Source organism: Rhipicephalus microplus, chromosome 1, assembly GCF_043290135.1.
Source record: "Rhipicephalus microplus isolate Deutch F79 chromosome 1, USDA_Rmic, whole genome shotgun sequence".
Lineage (NCBI taxonomy): Eukaryota > Metazoa > Arthropoda > Arachnida > Ixodida > Ixodidae > Rhipicephalus > Rhipicephalus microplus.
In genome coordinates, this window is record NC_134700.1 from 200,216,215 (window position 1) to 200,236,328 (window position 20,114).

Consider the following 20,114-nt stretch of genomic DNA (forward strand, 5'->3'; position numbering starts at 1 on the left):
GTTTGTCTAGAAACCTGTACATATCTAGAGGCCAGGAGTCGCACAGAAACCGCCATATTTTGCTTTGCCCCCTGAGTGGTGTGCTCCCATCCTCGTGGCAATGAACAGTGTCTCAGCATTCGCTACGTGCGCCACACTGCACACCGAAAACTTTATGGTCGCATGCGAACATGCTCGAAGGCCAGTGACCACAGCGGTAGGCAAACGGCTGGCCTATATCCGTCCCGTAGATGTGACCACGGGATAGTACAGCTCTCGCAACTTTTTTCCAGCAGCTGGATTTTATACGAACACTGACGATAAGCTATTACTGGTAATATAATTGCGTGAATGTTTCTAAGACTTGCGGGAATTTAATGTGGTTGTGGTGGTTTGTGCGTAACAACACACAATGTGGCTCGCATTGTGTTTGTATGGCTCGCAGATCCAATTTTTCGTGTTGCAACCAGTGTGTTGCATGAGGGCCTCTTTGTCCACAGTGTGCTGGACCTTTCCCCGATTTGGCGTGCCTACGTCTAGTGGTGCAGAAGCTCAAGCTTGAACGAAGTATGCAATTCTCGCCATCTGATGATAATAGGCCTGCAGAGAAGGTGAACTGCACACGTGCATACAATAAAATGTCTACTTTTAATTCTTTCACTCCCTTTTCTTCTTTAATGAAAAGCCAAAGAGAATGTTTCCGCTGGCATCACTACATGGCCAGTGTACACATGTGCTGCTCGGTTTTTCTTAACGTTGCAGTTACGAGTGTCCCATTGCACGGACTTGCCTTAAGTTCCCTTGCTGTTGTGCAGTTTCATTTCAGTTATTCTGCAGTGCACAAACTTGTCTAATGTGCCTCTAGACGTCCTTGTTGAAGCAGGCATGCTCCCTAGGGCATAGCTCTAAGGTTTTGAGTTAGGCGATCATCTCTGTCCACTGGGCGAACGGCATTTAGGGTGTGTGTTCTTGCCAGTTGAGCACGAGGTGAGACTGTGGATCTAAGTGTGTGCAGTGCTGTGATGTTCCCACGAGTGCCAATTACTTTCCTCCCCCCCTCCCCTTTTTTTTGATTGTCACCCACTTTGCTGATGCTCAAAGTCCTATCAGTTTCCCCAACTCTTATTGAACTGCCTGCGAGCCTTTCTTGCCATAAAAACCTGAAAGAGCTTTTTTTATAAAGTCCATGGTCATGCAGTGTACTCTTTCTATATAATAATCTTTCAGAATTTTTTATGCAAACAAGTCTACCCCTTTTCTTTAGCTTCTCGAGACTCAATTCAAGGGCACATTGGCTTGGTGGGTCTCTAAGTCTGCATTCTTTGTATGCAGTGTTCAAGTCATTTGACGAACCCACATAACTTTGGTTAGGTGGCACCATGCATCATTTTTTGCCATGATAGCTCAAAAGTATCTTTCTTAACACAAATCAAGAAAGGGCACACTGTTGTGTTCAACATGTTTCAGTCATGAAATTAAGGAGTTGTAAAGACTTCCCTTATAGTGAACAAACATCACAATTGCCCATTCAATGGGACTATGTGAACTTCTGCTTTTAGTCTTCTCTCAGTTATTGTGCTTATATTTGTATACCTCACTGCAAAAAAAGAAAAAAAATGGGGAGGTCAAATAGCGTTTCATGCTGTTAAATGTTCAGCAGTTCATCATGTGAAGTAGTTATCTATTGCAGCTCACTTGCAAAAGCAAACAATGCCTTTTTGATCAAATCATTTAATTGAAGACATTATCGCTTATTTGGTAGCATTCTCAGTTCAAACTGTTCCTACCCAAAAATGCAAAATAATCTTTGTTTTCATTGTACCTGTCAAATAGCCTGTGTATGCCCTGCTGCAGTACAAGTCCTGCGAAAACTTGGCCTAATGCTGTGGTTGTAGGTAAATCGATTTACCTTCAGTTCACAGTTAAGATGTACTTTTTAGAGTATCAAACAGTGCAATTTAACTTCTTTTCTGCCCTGCCCCTTTCCAAGAAAAAAAAAATGAGCAAGGCTTTAGCTAAAAGCAATATGAAGCAATGGATGGGTGTACGAAATACATTGTGCGCACATATTTTTTTGTCGTGCTAGCAGTGAAGCTTTTTCTTTTTTTTTTTTTTTTATCCTGAAAGCACGGATTGTCATGCTAGACTGCTGGATACTCCGCAGGGTGAACTTTGACTGAATGTATAGGTTAACAATCAGAGGCCTTTGCGCCAAGGTGATAGCTTCCGCCACTCTGATACAGTTCATCTTGCTGATATAAACTGAAAAACAGCTCAAACTGCGCAACGGAGATGAAGCGTGTGAACACTTTGAGCAAATAAAATTTACAAAAAATAAACCTAGACACTGTCTGTTGTCTGTCAAGTGTTTGCTGCGCTGTTGTGAATCACCTATTTTGCATTATGCACAGGAACACATGCCTACACAGCCATACTGCACTAACCTGGCTGCCTCAGCAGTTTTTCCGGTAGAACTGTTTTGGAATGCGCTTGCAGTAGTGGATTGCCAATCACATTTGCAAAAGGGCACTCTATAAGCTCCAAGACACTGCACTGTAGTGCACTTCTCCGCGTGATGCCACAATATTTGACTCTGCGAAAGCGCCCCACGCGTAGCATTAGTGCAAATGATGTGCTGCAAGAGTCAAATCTTGGGTCAGTCAATGAGGATCCATTAAGAATTGCTTCTGACACACAAATGATTAAGACATGATTGTGGAGGATTCATACTTGGGCACAGAAAGCTGGCTGTGAATGATACTGTGGTCCTTTTATAAAAAGGAGTGAAAGAAGCTGATTAGCTATAAGGTTCTGAGACATTTAGTTTCCCACAGCTTCAGTGAACTTCCCTGACCCCTTTTCTCCCACATTTTTTAGGTAAAGCAGTCTTTGGAAAATTTCTACACAGGGTCCCACAATACCTCACCAGATTTTCAATTCGTCATACTAAGTTTGTCCAAGTGGCTTTTTGGGCAAGCTGGTTACATGTGTAAAAAATGTGGCATAGTGATAAAACACACAGACAAGGAAGTGACAGAAGGATATGTGCTAACATTCAACTGATCGTTTATTTTCAGAAGAAACAACATAAATAGATCTAAGCACAGAAGGTCCAATGATTGCACATGAAAACCAGCCGCATCCAGAATTTCATTCACAGTCAGCGCTATCGACGGGCAGCTGACACAGCTATTACCGGCCCTCTCAATCTGAAAATAAACAATCAGTTAAAAGTTAGCGCTACACCACTATTTTAAGCTTACTCAATGTAACACTGGAGCACAACGGTTATCTATCCTAACTGTAGTCAGATACAACTTTAGAAGTTTGCAGAATTGCCTCCCCAAAGATGGATGCACACAAGCCAGCGCCAGTAGGTGCGCTTTCCGGACTAACATCACAAGCTGAAGGGCCGGTGACCCTGCCTTCAGACTATTTTTTTGTTGTTTTTGTTGTACAGGCAATCCGCTATCTGGGAGGGACCTTTTCCGACATCTTGCGCAGCTAAATCTCGGTAGGAGTGAAGGTTGCCAATCATTGTGTCGTCACCAGTACTCAGTAAAACCCAAAAAATTCACAAGTTCAATGAATAATTATATGAATACCTTGGGTTTATTGTCGTGATACGATTATGGGAGATGCTGTAGTGGAGGGCTCGGGAAATTTTGAGTATCTGGTGTTCTTTAACGTGCACTGACATCGCACAGGATAAAGGTCTCTTACTATTTCCCCTCTACTGAAATGTTACCGCTGTGGCTAGGATTGAACTCGCAACCTTCAGGTCGGCAGGTGAATACCCTACCCGCTACACAGCCGCGGCAGATGGAAGTTCGACGAGATGAAAAATTCGTGAATGCAGGATGGCACTGGAGCCAACAACTACACAGGCGGATTTCTTCAAGGCTGCATCACCTGCAGCCTTGAGGAAGACAAATCGGCCTGTCGAAATGTTGGCTCCAGTGAAACCCCTAGTTTAAGAATTTTTTATTGTCTCTACACACCATGCTTGAATATCTTTTGAGCTCGTAGTTTAGTGCAAGCTTACCTTTTTCTCACCACCAAAGTACACTTTATTAATTGCCCAGTCTGTGGGATCAATAGCTATTCAGTAACCAGCTGAGGGCCTGTCCACATGTGCAATCATACGCCACCCAAAAAGTACTGTTTGGACTTAAGCTCACCTACACACAGAACTATTTCACGATGGACGGTCATGGCCCACCAATCCGGTGCGCGTCACTGTTTTGTGCTTTCCAGAATATCGAATGCACTATATTTTTAGGAGTACCTTTCAGCCCTTGTTGGGTTTTTTCATGTGTTGGCTCTGTACGTTTTTTATGCCCCACAGAAACTTATTCTCTAATTAATTTTGCCCAATTTAAAAATCTTGAACAGGTAATAAGATTTGTCTGTCAGGTTGCAGACGAACATGCAACATCGCAGTGCCTGTATCACACTTAAGAAAAAAAAAATTATCTCGTCCTGCTCCTGTACAAAGGCATGGCAATTATTGTCAAGTCATGGATGTGTATTGCGGTACTTCATTTCAAAATAGTTTTATTGCACAGCCTTTGCACAAGTTTTGCTTTTAATGGCACCTGCATAAACTGTCACTCGTGCTGACTTCTCCAATTAACAAAAAATTAGCCCCTGCAATCAGTCATATTGCAGTACTTTACCCTTTCATAAAACATGTACTACTTGCTCTACTCCTTCTTGCTAACTTGGTCGTGCAAAGACAGAAGCACAAGAACAGTTTTCTAAGTGCAACTGCACAACTGGCAGGCTTGCAGATAGGCTGAGTTGGCTAAAGAACAATATTTTTACACAGATTAAGAAGTGTCACGCCGCTGTTCACTCGCTTTAGGCAATGTTTGTGGGGTCCCAGCAGTAGTGCTTGTTCTTGTTCAGGCTACTGATGGTGGCCACTTCATCGTCGGTGAGTGCAAAGTCGAAGATTTTCGCGTTCTCTTCAATTCGTTGAGCATTACTTGACTTGGGGATGATTGCTGAGAAAAAAAAAAATTACTACTGTAAGTGGCGAACTTGGAAAGTTTTTCTGCATCGTAATGGGAGGGGGGGGGGGGGGGTCATTCAATGCAACTTCAAGAAGACATGACATGAGGAAAATCACTCTACCTATGCCGAGTTGAAGAGCCCATCGCAGAACAACCTGTGCCGGCTGCTTCTTGTGCTTCCCGGCAATTTCCACAATGGCCGGCTCTTGAAGAACCTGCAAACACGCAGTCATGGAGCAAGTCAACGAGATTGCGCTGCTCCTGCTAACTTGCACAACAATTATGAACATTGTAGTTACAGTGTGGCTCATAGGTGGGGCCTCAATTGAAGGCGTTGAATTGCAACTATAATGCATACTGCCTTTTAATGTGCATGTGCACGCTCTACTACTATCAAGGATAAACTGTGTGAGAAAAATATTAATGAAAACTAACAGACAATGATTCTTAAAATGAGGCTGAAGTGGATGAGGGGATGACCGCTGCTGTAGCTTAGTTGGAAGGGCATAGGACGTGTTGTTTGAAAGTCAAAAGTTCGGTCTATGCCAGCGAAAAGTTCTCTTTTCGTACGCTTTTCTTTCTTCACATGCATATTACAATTACTACTACAGTGGACTCTCGGTAAACGGAAATCTGTTTAACGGAACTGCTGCTTAAATGGAACAACTGGCTCTGATATGATGGGTTTTATACTTGAGTGCTGCAACCCAGCTCGCCTCTCAGTAAATGGAACTACTGTTAAATGGAACACATTTTCCCGGTCCCTTCAGGTTCTGTTTAATAAGAGTCAACTATAATGACATCTGCTATACTCTCTTTTGTATCATTGCTAGTTCCCATTAATATAGCTTCTAACAAACAAAAAATGAGCACTTGAATTCCCAGTTCTTCTCTTCGTTGGGAAATTATGTTTTATGTTTGGAGGCATCACTTTTGCAGAAGCTCACTAGAATTGATGAACAGAAGCAGCAGTAAACGTGAACAGTGGACGTTTGAAAAAACTTGACTGAATCTCGAGGTGTTATGTATGCATTCTTTTCATTTAAAACAGTGAAAGAAGGGCTTGCAAAAGGAAGATATGGTTGATTGATATGTGGGGTTTAACGTCCCAAAACCACCATATGATTATGAGAGACGCCGTAATGGAGGGCTCCGGAAATTTCGACCACCTGGGGTTTTTTAACGTGCACCGAAATCTGAGCACACGGGCCTACAACATTTCCGCCTCCATCGGAAATGCAGCCGCCGCAGCCGGGATTCGATCCCGCCACCTGCGGGTCGGCAGTCGAGTACCTTAGCCACTAGACCACCACGGCGGGGCAGGAAGATATGGTTTCCCTAGCATGCAGTGCTGCTATTTGTGTTTTCATTATCTTGCACCAGCAAGGTACCTTAGCCACCAGACCAGTGGTACCTTAGCCACCAGACCACCGCGGTGGGTCGTTACTGTCAGTCTTTTAGTCACATACGACATGGGGGGCTCAGACTAGAGGCTTTTTATTGCAATGTTTTTGTACCAGTCTGAAGCATGTATAGGTAACTTAGCACGAAAATCCAATTTTGCAAGAGCTGGCAATGCTGGTGAAAACATAGATAAAAAGAAAAGATGTCACTCACTTACGAGTATTGTTAAGCTACAGAACATAAATTTTTCCTAGAAAGAAGGCATTGCTCTTGACAAAGAGACACTATTCTGGTCTGGGAAATTTCCTTTGGACATCATTAACTAGCAGAAGATTTTTCTTCTATGCTATTTTTGTACTTTTTGTGCATCTTGCAGCTTACACATTAGAAAGGGAAATATCTCTCCAAATGCTGCATAATGTGTAGAGATAGAACAAGACTGACCAGCACACATTTACTTTATCCAGAACTCTTTCAGCCTAAAAGCATGATAAACAAGTTTGCTGCATAGAAACACAGTTGTGCAGAAACCCACAAAGTGGTGAAACTTTAATAGGAAAAAAGTTGTAATTCACCTTAAATCTGTATTCACCCGGTGGACTAAATAGCGATTCGAGCCTGCGGATTGCGTACGTACTACGTCACCATACACCAGCCATTCCCACGTTCCTGCTTTGGTCCGCATGAACCAAATCGTGAGACGACGGAAGCCCAGATTGCTGTTGGGACATTTGGGGAACAATGCCGAAATCTTCGCTTGTAGCATGAATTCTTTCCTGTCGTGTGAACGCTGGCTGCGAAGATATCTGAATTATGTCGCATGTCATGTGACTGATCCGCCCGCAATCACGGTCGTCGTGCGAACATAGCTTAAAGACGTAGGAGGCTACAAATAAATATTGGTACCACTATAAACAAATATCTTACGTGTTTATCAAAACAAGGAATTGCAGCTAAAGAACTTGTCTCACTCTGGCTATTAAACCTGAGACCAACACTTTTCCTGGCTAGTTGCAGGGGGCGGTTTTCCAACTCAAGCAAAGATATTCATGGGTTTCTATGACACTGGCGGCAAATCCAATCTACACACCAAGATGAATTTTCCTACAGCTTAGAGGCACTCTTTCTGAGAAATATGCATAACTTCTCTTTTTTATAGTTTCATGCTGTCTCCCATGTTCTTTCATGATCTTGGTATGTGCCTTATTTTACTGATGTCAATGCTTAACTGTGAGGCATCAAGTACAAACTGACAAAAGCAGCAATTTCACTGCCTTGGGCTAGAATGGTGTATCCTTTTACTTTCACATGGCAAGGCGCTACCTGCTTACAAACATTCTTGCATTCCTGCTGCCAACACTCAAGCTTTTCCTTACAAGACTTGGTACTAATACGGCAAGCTTGCGTTCAACCAAATGATGTACAAGAAAAATGATATCACTCATCTAAGGTACTGAGTTACCACTACAATTTCCTGCATAAAAATGAAGTGAGAGCTGGCACTCACTGCAGCAACGCCCCCTGCTGCGCCAAGGGACGAATAAGCCTGCAGCACGATTTGGTGGTCCTTGCAGTAGCGCAACAGGTCGCTTTGTACCAGGTGCGGGTGAAACTCCACCTGATAAGGAAGATGAGTCATTCCTAATACACATATACAATGGTTTAGACCCTGCAAAAGCTCACCTGGTTAACTGTAGGTCGCACACTGCAGTATGTCAGCAGTTCCTGCAAGTGCCTAATGGTGTAGTTGGAAACGCCAATGGCACCCACTTTACCTGCAGGCAGTCCACAGACAAAACAACACTGTTTACAGAGTCCAAGCCATGGGAAGAAATACTCTACAAGGATATCACTGGAATGTGTACAGAGCTAGCACCCAAATACGACTGGTATACTTGAGAACTGCTGAATAATTTGTATGTTGTTACAACAGCTCCCTAGGGAAACAGCCAAAGACACAGATGCAGATATTGTAGTCATGTGAATTGCGATGCATCACTAACATACAGTGAAAACCTTCTAATACCCTTTTTGCAGAACTGTGAAAAATGAACTGGGGGATCCTTAAGCTTTGCCATTATGATTTGAATGCAATAGCAATATTCTGTTCCTAGTACGTACTTCAACCACTTAGCGCATACTTTTTATAGTATGATGTTAGTTTATTGTTCAGATTAGTTCAGATTCATTGCATGCTTTAAATCGTAACCCTGCCCCCCCTCCCCCAAGCATAAAAAAGCATGGTATGGTACCTAGGTAGTGTGGCAAAGGTCGCCGAGCAGCTAGCACTGGCATCGAAAGGAACTTCCAGATTAGGCGGCTGTACTTCTCTTCCCGAAGAAATCGTGGGTTGTCAGCCGGTAATTAATGCTGCTCTAAGCAGTAAACATAAGGAAACTTCAAGAGACAAATTGCGTGTAAAAAAGGGATCACTCAGATGTTAGGCACGTGAAACTCGTGCCTATTCAAGAAGCAGCACCCTTAATACCGAAGCGAGCGGTGGCAAAAGCGCCGAGCTGCTATAACCGCGACATTGAAAGTACCCGCGTCAAGAAAGCGATTGGCGCTCACAAACGTGTGTCCAGAACAACTGCGCATTCGTGTGCAGACTCAATTGAAAGGTCTGGAATAAGACATCTAGCACGACCATTGCCTTCATTTGATTACTTGGGTAGCAGCGCGTGAGAGACGAGCCGGATATAAACCAATGCGATTGCTTCTGTCTTACATAGTCGTGTTTCATTCCGTTCACCTTCCTCCCCGTAATTGTGGCACTGCCAGAATAGAAAGCTTTACTACCGCATAAACAGAATCGCCCTTTTATCAGGCGCGAACACGTTGTCGAGCAGATCCAGCAGTAGCTGTTCGCATGAGGAGCACGGAGCATGAGCATCGTCTTTAAACACTGGTGAGCAACGACGTACCGCTTCGAGGCATCATAAATACGCATATAATTGGGCTATGAGGTAATTCTTAACACAATGCGTTATCGCGCGGTGTTAAAACACTTTAAATGCGCTGCTATTTATAAGGTTGGTTCGTACTGCCAAGCAAACTACGCGTGCCTTTTTAAGTAAACAGCTTTCATTCGTCGTCGAAACTGGATCACGTTTATACTGATCTGATGGCATCGCTGCGTTCAGTGACGTTTAATAAAAGGTAACAGGAAGAACAGCACGCACATAATCACGTCAAAACGTCGGCAATAGTGTGCATATAATTCCAGCACTGGCGGCATGGCCCCCTTACGACTGGTTGTGCCTCTAGCTGGAGATTTTGTCCCAATATCAACCTTTGGGCGGAGTTTCGTGACCAGAAAGCATAGAAGGACTCTGGCTTGATCTATACATTTTCCTGCAGAGAAAATGCCTTTTGCATTTGTATTAACTACTTGAGAGGGACCTTGCATTGACTTGCTGCATAACAAATTGTCAAATGAGCTGTATGATAACAGATTTTCACTTCAGATGTCTGCATCTCAGCTTACAACCATACAGGAGACTTTGCTGTTAAAATGACAACATCAAGGAAAAGAAGGATGCATGGGCAGCTTCTGGGAGCTCTAAATGCGCGAAAATACACAGGCAGAGTTTATCGACACAAAAACAAACCAAAACAGAAAAAACAGTTGTATACCTTCCTTGTATAGGTTCTCTAGATCCAGCCAGCTTTCCTTGCGCAGTACGGCTTGCTCCGGGTCTTCGGGCTTGCGCCCCTGCACTCCAGGCCAGTGAAGCAGCAGCAGATCTAGCCTTCCACCGAGCTTCTCGATTATTCCCAGCGCATATTGGCGGCACTTGTCTCGGCCTTGGGCTATGGGTGGCAGCTTGCTTGCCACCCAGACGTCGGATCTCTGCAATCCATACTCTTGCAGTGACTGCAGGGCGCCAACGACCGCTGCCTCGTTCCTGTACAATGGCGCCGAGTCTGGCACCCACACAGCTCAAAATTGTACTGCTTCAGCAGTGCAATGAACGAAATGAAGGATTGATTGAGGGCTTGTGTTTTTTTTTGTTAGACGCAAACAAGAGACAAAAAAGCTAAGGAATGTATGGGGGACATTACTTGAATATTTTTAATGCAGTCTAGTAATTACAACATAAATAAAAAGGGGTTGAAAGAACTGAAAAATCAACTCTCTCCAAGTAAAGGCTGAACCTAATATCATGCCCTATACTATACCAACTGAGCTACAGCGGCGGTTGTTTTCCAATCCACTTTATTGGGTGTTTATTTTTCTGTAATCCTGAGAGCATCAGCCATGCTGAAGCAGAATCGTGAGTTGGGAAAGTTGATGGAAGTTCATAGAATATTTTACAGTGCAACAGATTAGAAATGCTGTGTCTCTTCTCTGTACTTCTGTGACGTGTTGCGCTGTAAAATATTCTACGATGAGCATTAGTCACTCCCAGAATACAGAGCTATGTGGCTTAACGTATGGCTTCAGAAAAGTGCAAAGAGCAAAGTCAGCAACATATAGTTGCGGCATTGGGTTAATAAAATGCTTTGTTGCGCGTGCTGGTTCATTCTGGAATAGATTTGAGCGCAAACGGACAACTTAAAAGAAGGAAGGACGACTATGCGAGGCATTGGGCTATTTGATATTTCAGCTTATAGAAGAAACGGTTTGAGAAGTGACGACTGAGGCGCCCACAACATCACCACCACAAGCTCTTGAGGTGATCACTCTTCGCAAGTATGGTGTTGCGAGTGCATAAGCCGTCTTTCTCCAAGATGCTGCTTCTACAAGACAAGAGAGCAACTGGAAGGCTTTGCCACCAGGTTATATAGAGGACTTAATTCTCTAAATAATCACATGCGTATTTTCCCTTAATGCAAAATGCTCACAGAGGCCACATCAATTTAATGTCTGATTTATGATACGCCTTGACTTGTATTATCAGCTTACATTGCTTGTGTTGACAAGCTATTGCCTCCATAGCTAAAGTCTGTCAATATAGCTTTGTGAATGGAAGAGTAAATTACAGCATGCTTTTTGTACACAAATTAAAAACAAAAAACAAAAAAGTTAAAAACAAAAAAATGGCAGCATATCCACGGAGTGAATGATGGAGAGTGGGGCGAAGCATTCGTCCGTCCATGCGTCCGTCTGTGTGACCGTCCATGCGTCCCTCTGTGTGACCATCCATGCGTCTGTTTGTGCGCCCGTCCCTGCGTTCTTTCATGCACCCGCCCCTGCGTCCGTTCATGCGTCCATCCATGCATCTGTTTGTGTGTCCGTTCGTTCATCTATTCAACACTCCAAGTCCCACCATCTCGCATCTTTTTATCATATATTCCCCATATAGAAGCACCGCCATCCAGCGGACATTCCAAGGACTAAACGAGAGGTGGCACACGCACACTTTCTTACGGCCTGCGCTTTGGGTCCACTTCCCACCTTTAACCACCTCGAGTTCATGGTATATTCTAGTTCACTGTATTCATGGCACTGCGACCAAACGCTCGCTAAACCTTTCGAAAACCAAGGAGGTTACGCCCAGCGAGTATAACGTAGCAACCTTTCCCTGTCAGATAGGGCTCAATTTACATGCCAATGGCTGCTAATGAGAAATGAGAGACAGGAGAATTCGGCTTTTACTTTCTTACGGCTTGCACTTCGTATCTACTTCTCATATTTAACCACCTTGTGTTCATTCATGGTATATACAAGTTCATTGTATTCATGGCACTGCGGCTCAACGCTCGCTAAACCTTTCTAAAGCTAAGGAGGTTACACCTAGCGAGTATAATGTAGCATCCCTTTCTTGTCCGATAGTGCTCAATGTACATGTCAATGGCTGCTAATGGGGATCGCAGCGTGCGCGTTGACTAAAAGCCGAATGCTCATGTCTCTCATTCCCCATTAGTAGCCATTGGCATGTACATTGAGCACTATTTTTTATTGTTAAACAACGCACAGAAGAAATCTCTCACTGGCACCACCTTGGAGGTCAAGTGTTATACCTATTTCGGGTATGTGCCACTGGTGGTTACATACGAGGGACGCCCTAGCCACGCCATAAGGAGCTTCGCCCCTAAAAAAATATTCCGATCTCAAAGTGCCAAGCACAAGCACTATGCCGCTCATCTGGCACAATGAGCTATCAAAATCGTAGCCTACAAAATTTTCATTCATGCACAAGAGCAAAAAGGAGGCATTTATAAATGAAACTGAGATGAATGGCTGTGTGCCTAAAATTAATTTACAAATAATTACCATCACTTTTGCTGCTACACTGAAATGAGAGCAAAGCGTGTCACCTTGTCTTGCAAACGCATCAGCCGACAGGCACTAGCTACACCTACACAAACAATAACTGCTGTATCCAACAGGCTGCACTGACAGGTTGTCATTGCAATTTGTGTCTTGCTTCTACTGATCTATTTTGCTGACAAGTCAATGGTCATACGCGATGATGCGTCAGTCATCGATTGTGCTGAGTGATGCATCACTATACCTGAATGCTAGCTGTTAATCTTACACCATCAATCAAGAGATTCGAAGTTGATTAGAATCACGAAATGTTTGTGTTAGGGCAACCATTTAGAAATTACTGATACTTTCCTGGATCCAGTTTACTATAAAGCAAGATGATAGATGCAGCAATATAAAAAACACGAACGATTGGCATCTATTTATTATAAGTTAGCACGAACAATGCATTGCAGTAATACGGCCTGCCGGAAAGAAAAAAACGTAAGACCAGCTTTTGGAGGATCGAAACTTTTTCTTATTCTTCAACTACTGCTACAAATAATAAACCACACTCTCCGATTCAGACATATTGATATTGACAAGGTTGTAGGTAAATTCAAATGTAGGTCGACCCTTCTAATATTGCAAAAAAAAAGGAAACTAAATGTGCAAGAGCATTTCATAAAGGAAATTTATTTACTACAATGCCGATGAAGAAAGCAAACTCGAGTTATAGCATGCAAAGGAGCTTTTAGGGCTGGTGCTTCACAGCTATGCAGAAAAGCTACCTTTGCAACAGTATGCGAGGATAGTTCTTAAAAAATTTTCTGCATATCATTGCTAAGGGTGTGGGTGGTACGCAATAAAATACTATATATGATACAGACTGAGCCATAGTATAAACTAAATCTCATACTAATGCCACAACAAGTCTGACTTGTTATTCATTTCAGCATTATTTTGACCTTACAACCGAATCTTTTCTGTTTCAATTTTAATTGAACCTTTAAATTCGAATTTAGGCAAATGATTTTAGAGATTCAGACTACACTCGAGTCAACTTACACAATTGATGCATATGAAATGTTTGAATTGGAGAGTATGGTTTATGATTTGTGGTAGCAGCTGATACACAAGAAAAAGTATTGATCCTCAAGACCTACTCTCGTGTAAACATTGTGCAACTTGGACAAAAAAACAATGATAAGATGAAATGCAGAATGTACAAGCGCACACACACAAAGAAACAATCATGAACATAGTTTCAATCATTGTGGTAGATAACTTAAATCACATGCACTGCACACCTCTCATTCTTGTATGTAGCATTTTTCTAATGTAAGAAATCTGTTATTGAAAGCACTATCAATATAAAATCAAATAAAACCCAACTGGAAGACCTTCTGGAAGCAGCCTTAATACACAAAATACAAACAACCGCATGATCAGCCTCTAAATGCGTTACTGTAACGAGTACTGCTGAATGCTGAAATGTCCGAAAAGGTAGAGACAGCAGGACGTACATTGGCAAGTGAAATTCTGTGATTACACATGTGAACACCGCAATATCATTACGAGGCATGGTGCCTCAAGAAACATTGCATTAGTTTTGACCATGTGGGGTTTTTTGACATGTACTTGATTCTAAATACACAGTCATTTTTGAAATACAGACAAGCACTCAGATATCTGTCTTCTGTCATGCTTAAGTTCTACTCGTGCTGCACTACCAACTAACCCACTTCGAAGTTCTGCTTAATAGCAGCTTGGTACCTATACCGAGCCACTGTGGTAATCACAAGTAGACCTAAATGTGCAAAAAAAAAAAAACTGAAATTGCAGTGATAGTGCACATCATTGTGTCAGGGCAAATTTATATCTTAATACTAATACCTGTCTGTCCCAGATTAAATAGTTTTTCTGAAATATACTGGTGTCTGTTCCTAAGAAAATGCAAAGCTTGCAGTTGATAATTTCAGGACTGCCACATACCAATCAGCCTGTATCCCTGCTGCAGCACAACAGGCATCAGGGACTTGAGGGCGGCTTCCGAGATTCGATACGTCCCAACTGGATTCGGCAGCAATGCATCTCGTGAAAACTTGTACATTGAAAATGCGTATGTAATGTAAACCAGCACAGTGCAAAGTGTATGTCTCGTGGAATCCAGCGAAATCAAGATGAATTCTGAAAAGACGGGAACCAAACTGAAAAGATGGGGCTTAGGAAAAAACAGCAGCAGCTGTCCCATCTAGTCTTTTCCTTACCGTTCCAGTTGGTTTTGCTGGATTCCACTAAAGTCAACGTGCATTGTTTATGCATTCTTTGGCCAAGCAACTTATATTACATAAATGTTTGGTGGCTAAGCAAAGGACAGGCAAGGACAAAATGCAAACATGCGCCAGCAAACACCAAACTGGTGTGCTGCATTTTGAAGGTTTCACATGGCACACCTGTATGCCTTGGCCATTGCCGGCTTAAAAAACTAGAAAGCGTCAGATGAAGCTAGAAATAAGGTTTGTGTAAGACGCAGGTGTCTGACCACATTGCATAAAATTTCTGGTTGGCAATGCTTGCAATCTAGGATATGCACTAGCATATTTCTCTTATGAAGTACAATATGTTGCAAACGACACATGTGCAAAAGGAAAGTGGATAAAAAAAAATTTGGAGGGCATATACAGTCATGCCAATAGGGATAGACAATGCAACGAGACATTAACAATGTCTACAATTACAACACAATGTCAATGCACCTGCATCGACATTGTGTTGTAATTGGCAACACAATGTCGATGCAGGTGCCTCTGATGGTGGTTGCGTTGGGGTTTTCAAGGAAGATGCATTTGAGTCCGTACGTTTCTGACATGTGATGCATCAACCAATGTTTGTTGGGGTCTGTAATGTCAACGTTGAAGTCACCGACTAGCATGAAAGGTTTCGACTAGTCATATATACACATGTCTCTGTCGATGAACAGTTTGATGTCTTCAATGGGAAGATTTGGTTCCAGGTACAGTATCAAGACGGTGATGCCACCAAAGTCGATTGCAGCACTTTCTTCATCGTCGCTCTGTGTGCAGTGTGATAGTTCCATATCTCAAGCTTCTTTGGCTTGCTTTACGTAAACTGCAGCACCACCGGCAGGTCGTACCGGGTCATCGATGGATACGACTAGTGCACAGCCCTTGATGTAGAGGCGTTTGGCGTTCCAGGTCTCGGTAAAGCAGAGCATGTCGACTTCGGTTAGGATGGGGTCCCGTTCCAGAGCTTGGTAGCGTGCATTGAGAGAAGGGATGTTGAGGAGGGCAAACGTGAACTCGGCAGTGTGATCGACGTTGTCTTACAGGGCTTGACGGTATCGCTGCGTGACTATAGGTAGCCGATGTTGGTAGAGCCGTTGGAATTCGTTAGCCATGGCTCTGTCCTCGTTGTTCGCCTTGTGGTATAACTTGTGGTCTCCTTTTGCATTCGTGAGATAGAGGTTATTTATACTCGTGCACCTAGTGAGTGCGACGTGAACTAATTTCTGTGGGTGTGTTTTACTGTATTCGTAGAGAATGGACGTGTAGGTGGCACCTTGTAATTAATGTACAGTGATTGCACTAGCTGGCACAGATGGGAATTGCTTTCTCTTGCAAGAGACGCCGGTTTTACGATCCAGAGTGAGTGTCATAACTCGAGGTTCTATGGGAACCCAGGAGTTGTCAACGACGTAACCACTTCGTCTGGCTTCGTCAGCTGCATACGCGCATCGCTGACGAGTAAGCCTACCGGTCGTAGCCACATCGGCAATTAAGTGCAACCACAGGCGTGCAACCACGAACAGCGGGATCTTGGCGGCGACGTCATGCAGATTCCCGGCGCGCTTCTGCCTCTCGGGCTCTAACTTCAGGTTTCTGTTTGCGAGCGCGCGCCGCCGCTGCCTCGCGTTCTCTCACATCCGGGTTCGACTGGCGATATGCGCGCTTCCTCGCCGCTTCCCATCGTCGAACGTTTGCAAGATCTGCTTTGCGACGTTGACGTGCAGCTTCGGCCTCTCGTTCCCGTACGGCGGGATCCTGGCGACGCTGCCTTGCTGCTGCGGCTTCTTGTTCTCGTACGGCGGGATCTTGGCGGCGACGTCGCGCAGCTTCCCGGCGCGCTTCTGCCTCTCGGGCTCTAATTTCAGGATCTTGTCTGCGAGCGCGCGCCGCCGCTGCCCTGCGCGCCCGCCTTTCGGCATCCGAATCCATACGAGCACACACCGACGGGGCAAGGTTTTGTTTGGTAGGTGTTCTGTTGTTCTGTTTGGCCAACAAATAAACAGAAAAGGCGTCGATTTAACGTTGCATAAATCAGTTGCCAGACTTTGGGGTGGTTGTTGCCAGACTGCTACCAAATCTAGCGAAGAAGTTTGCCCCTGTAGTTGTGGCTTTTCCGTGAGAATTCCGTGTCGACCTCGGTGAATTTTGCGAGTGCGTGAGCTATGCTGGCCGTTTCAATTAACAAAATGAACGTAAAACGAGCGTTCCAGAAGTCGGGGCGCGTTATCTTGCTGTGTGCGCAGCTGTGCAATTAAGAGGGGGACGACGGGGAAAACTGAATAGAGGCGCAGCAGGTGGTGCGCTGCCCCCCCCCCCCCCCCGCATATGCATTCATTATTTGGAATTTTGGTCGTTTGTGCTTATTGTGGGAGCGACCCAGCAAGCAACGGCGGCTCGTCGGCGGGGTCCTATTTACAGGTACGCGCGAGTCACGCTTAATTCGCTGCAACTGCGTCGATAAAGCAGCCTGCCAGGCGTATATAGCTGTAGCATATCCGACGTACTCCGATTAGCCAGCCTTGAAACGTTTATTCGTCACATGTACACGAGTCCGAACGATATGTCTTGTGCTGACACAGCTAGGAGAAGCGTAGCGTCCCCGTCGTGGCACGCGGTCGACGCGGCACGATCAGCTGTGGGAAAAAAAGAGGGGGGGGGGGGGGGCAGCGCACCGCCTGCTGCGACTCTATTTAGTTTTCCCCGTCGTCCCTAATACTGAGACGCGATCTCTTAATTGCACAGCTGCGCACACAGGAAGAGAACTCGCCCTGACTTCAGTTAAGCGCGGTTCATTGCGTTAATTACGTCGCACACACACTCGCGAATTCATCGCACTCGCGAAATGCACGGCGGACGACGCGTCGTTGATTCCCTAACTCTGAGACACAGCTAGAAAACGCGTCAAAACGTTTGCAAGGCGCGGTTCATTTCGTTCATTAAAACGGCCAGCGTCGCTCATGCACTCGCAAAATGCACCGCGGACGACACCAAATTTTCACGGAGAAGCCACAACTACAGGGGAAAATTTCTGTGCCAAATTTGGCAACAATCTGGCAACACTGACCCTACAAGTCTGGCAACAGTTTATGCAACGCTAAACAGAACCTCGCTCGTTTTCCTACTGGAACATGCCAATGACTACTGCTAACGGGGAATGAGAGACAGGAGAATTCGGCTTTTAGTTAACGCGCACGCTGCGAATTTCTTATTGTTCAACAATGGACAAGAGAAATCTCCCACCGGCACCACCTTGCCGGTCAAAGCGTAAAACATGTTACGTTCTACGACGAGGAACGAACGGGTGCCGCTTTGAGGAGCTTCGCCTCTAAGCTCAAGAGACACGTATGGAGATCCTAAACTCGTGGCTCACACCCACCCTGAAGGATCGGCCAAGAATCGGGTAGCTTACCAAAAATAAAAACGAATGTATAGAATTAAATACTGGCGAAAAGTAAATTAACAGAAATATTGTTTGTTAATTATTTTTGAGAACAATTGATGAATCACTTCCTACTGACTGAGCAATAAATGATTAATATCAAAGAAAATTTTTCAATAGCCTACATGGGTTAACTGAGAACCTTTTGGTATGGAGGTTTTGGTATTGAAGTAATTCTCTTAGACTGTACAATGAAATTTTGCACAGTTGCGCACACTTTCCCGTTGCTGTGCCCTAGGGTGTGTGCACCTAAGGGTAGTAAATTTGACGTTGTCAAAGCTAGGCCATAGATTTGTAATGGTATTTCTAGTGATACCTTTCCTAATGTTGAAAACTTTCTACAAGAGATGAAAAAGTGCTCCACAGTTTCCTCTTCCCCACAAAAGAACAAAGTGGAAAGGGAGTAAAACCTCTGCTCTAAACAAATAAAAATTTAATGGAGAAATACGACAGCGTAATCAAGTGATTAAAACTTCCAGGCATCGGTTATGACATGACGAAGTTTTCCAGGCTGTCATGCCGTCTTTATCGCGCGTATCTTTCTCGCTGAAAAATGCTACGTATGAAGCAGGCTCACATCCGATGGCAGGTAGATGAGCTCCGTTGTTTAGCAGAATCTTCGAGGACATCGAAAGAGCCATGGCTCGCCCAAGGAGTCGAGTACACGGAGATTACGACTTGAAAAGTAAGACGTAAACAATTTAAACGTGCGCCAGAGGATATCAGACGCTCAAGGTGAAAAACAAGCACAGTTGCCCGGTGGCCCGGTCCCGCATTAAAGAAAGCGCCAGAAACGGCCAATATGTTGAAATTTTTGCTGTAAAATTTCTTAGTAATTTAACTTTTTGTGCTCTGCGGTTTTTTAACAACCTTTTTAAAACAAGAATATCAGGAAAATTGAAACTGAAAGCATAAAAGCAACACTCGCTCTTTGACGTAAAAAAAGTCTACAAAAATGTTTGGCAGAGACTGCTGCGCCGCGCTGCGCACAAGCCACCACACAAAAACGGCTGCTGCGCTGCACGGAAGTGACGTCATGCATTTATCAATTAGAGCAGGTCCGTTCGATTCACCTGCACCGGTCGGAACCGGTTCACGGCTGTGCACGCGAAGTTCAGAAATTGTGCAGCGTGAGTTCAGCGGTGCAGGCACAGCACGACACCCGAAACAAATGACGATGTGCCGACAAGGTGTTGGCCTTATTTCTTTTCGGTTAATTTACACCACTCGGCAAACACCGACCTATGGCGAAACGCACATGCGGACAGTTTATGAGGCGCAAACACCTTGGCAAAACACGCCTCATTTGTAGAGGTGGGTATGGCACCTAAGCCACCTACGTCTAAAGTGCTGCGTCGTCTGCTCAGCTGCACGTGCGCCTGCACCAAGCCGGCACCGTCAGCGAAGGAGGTGCAGGAAAATTGTGAACCGGTGCTGCACCTCTTCTGCACCTTTCTAAACGAATAGCAGGGTTCAGCGGTTGTCAATGCTGCACCGCTGAAACGAATGGTAAGGTGCAGCACCTTGTGAACTGGTTCACGTGGTGCAGGCGAATCGAACGGACCTGTTATGTTTGAATAGTCGGGAATGGCTAGTGGTACGTCTAGGCATAACGATAGAAGCTGTTAAAATTACGTCCAAACGAAAAAGTGAACAAAAATATTAGTTAGGTTTAGCGTGAAAACAATACAAAACCAACTTGTATGTCATGTCAAACTGATCGACAGCTGTGGCGTAGTCATTCTGCTTCTGCTGGTCACCGACGCGTG

General features: G+C 44.3%; 1 protein-coding gene across 1 annotated transcript; it reads right to left on the reverse strand.

Moving 5' to 3' along the window:
* Positions 1–4,519: 4,519 nt before the first annotated feature.
* Positions 4,520–19,107, reverse strand: LOC119159722 (putative oxidoreductase YtbE). Its single transcript, XM_037412561.2, has 7 exons — positions 18,923–19,107; positions 14,593–14,670; positions 10,038–10,328; positions 8,085–8,176; positions 7,909–8,019; positions 5,119–5,212; positions 4,520–4,988 (listed from the first exon to the last, which is right to left on the reverse strand). Exons 1-7 carry the CDS (start codon positions 18,984–18,986, stop codon positions 4,843–4,845), a joined length of 876 nt encoding a protein of 291 aa, XP_037268458.1. The 5' UTR covers positions 18,987–19,107; the 3' UTR covers positions 4,520–4,842.
* Between the last annotated feature and the right edge of the window lie 1,007 nt (positions 19,108–20,114).

Bases quoted from the DNA above. Each gene is read 5' to 3' on its own strand.
- LOC119159722 (XM_037412561.2), bottom strand. From the start codon at position 18,986: ATGGCTCTTTCGATGTCCTCGAAGATTCTGCTAAACAACGGAGCTCAT. The intron at 8,177-10,037 runs GTATACAACTGT...GACTGCCTGCAG, and splicing joins AGAGAACCTATACAAGGAAG to GTAAAGTGGGTGCCATTGGC. The intron at 4,989-5,118 runs GTAGAGTGATTT...TTTTTTTCTCAG, and splicing joins GGCTCTTCAACTCGGCATAG to CAATCATCCCCAAGTCAAGT.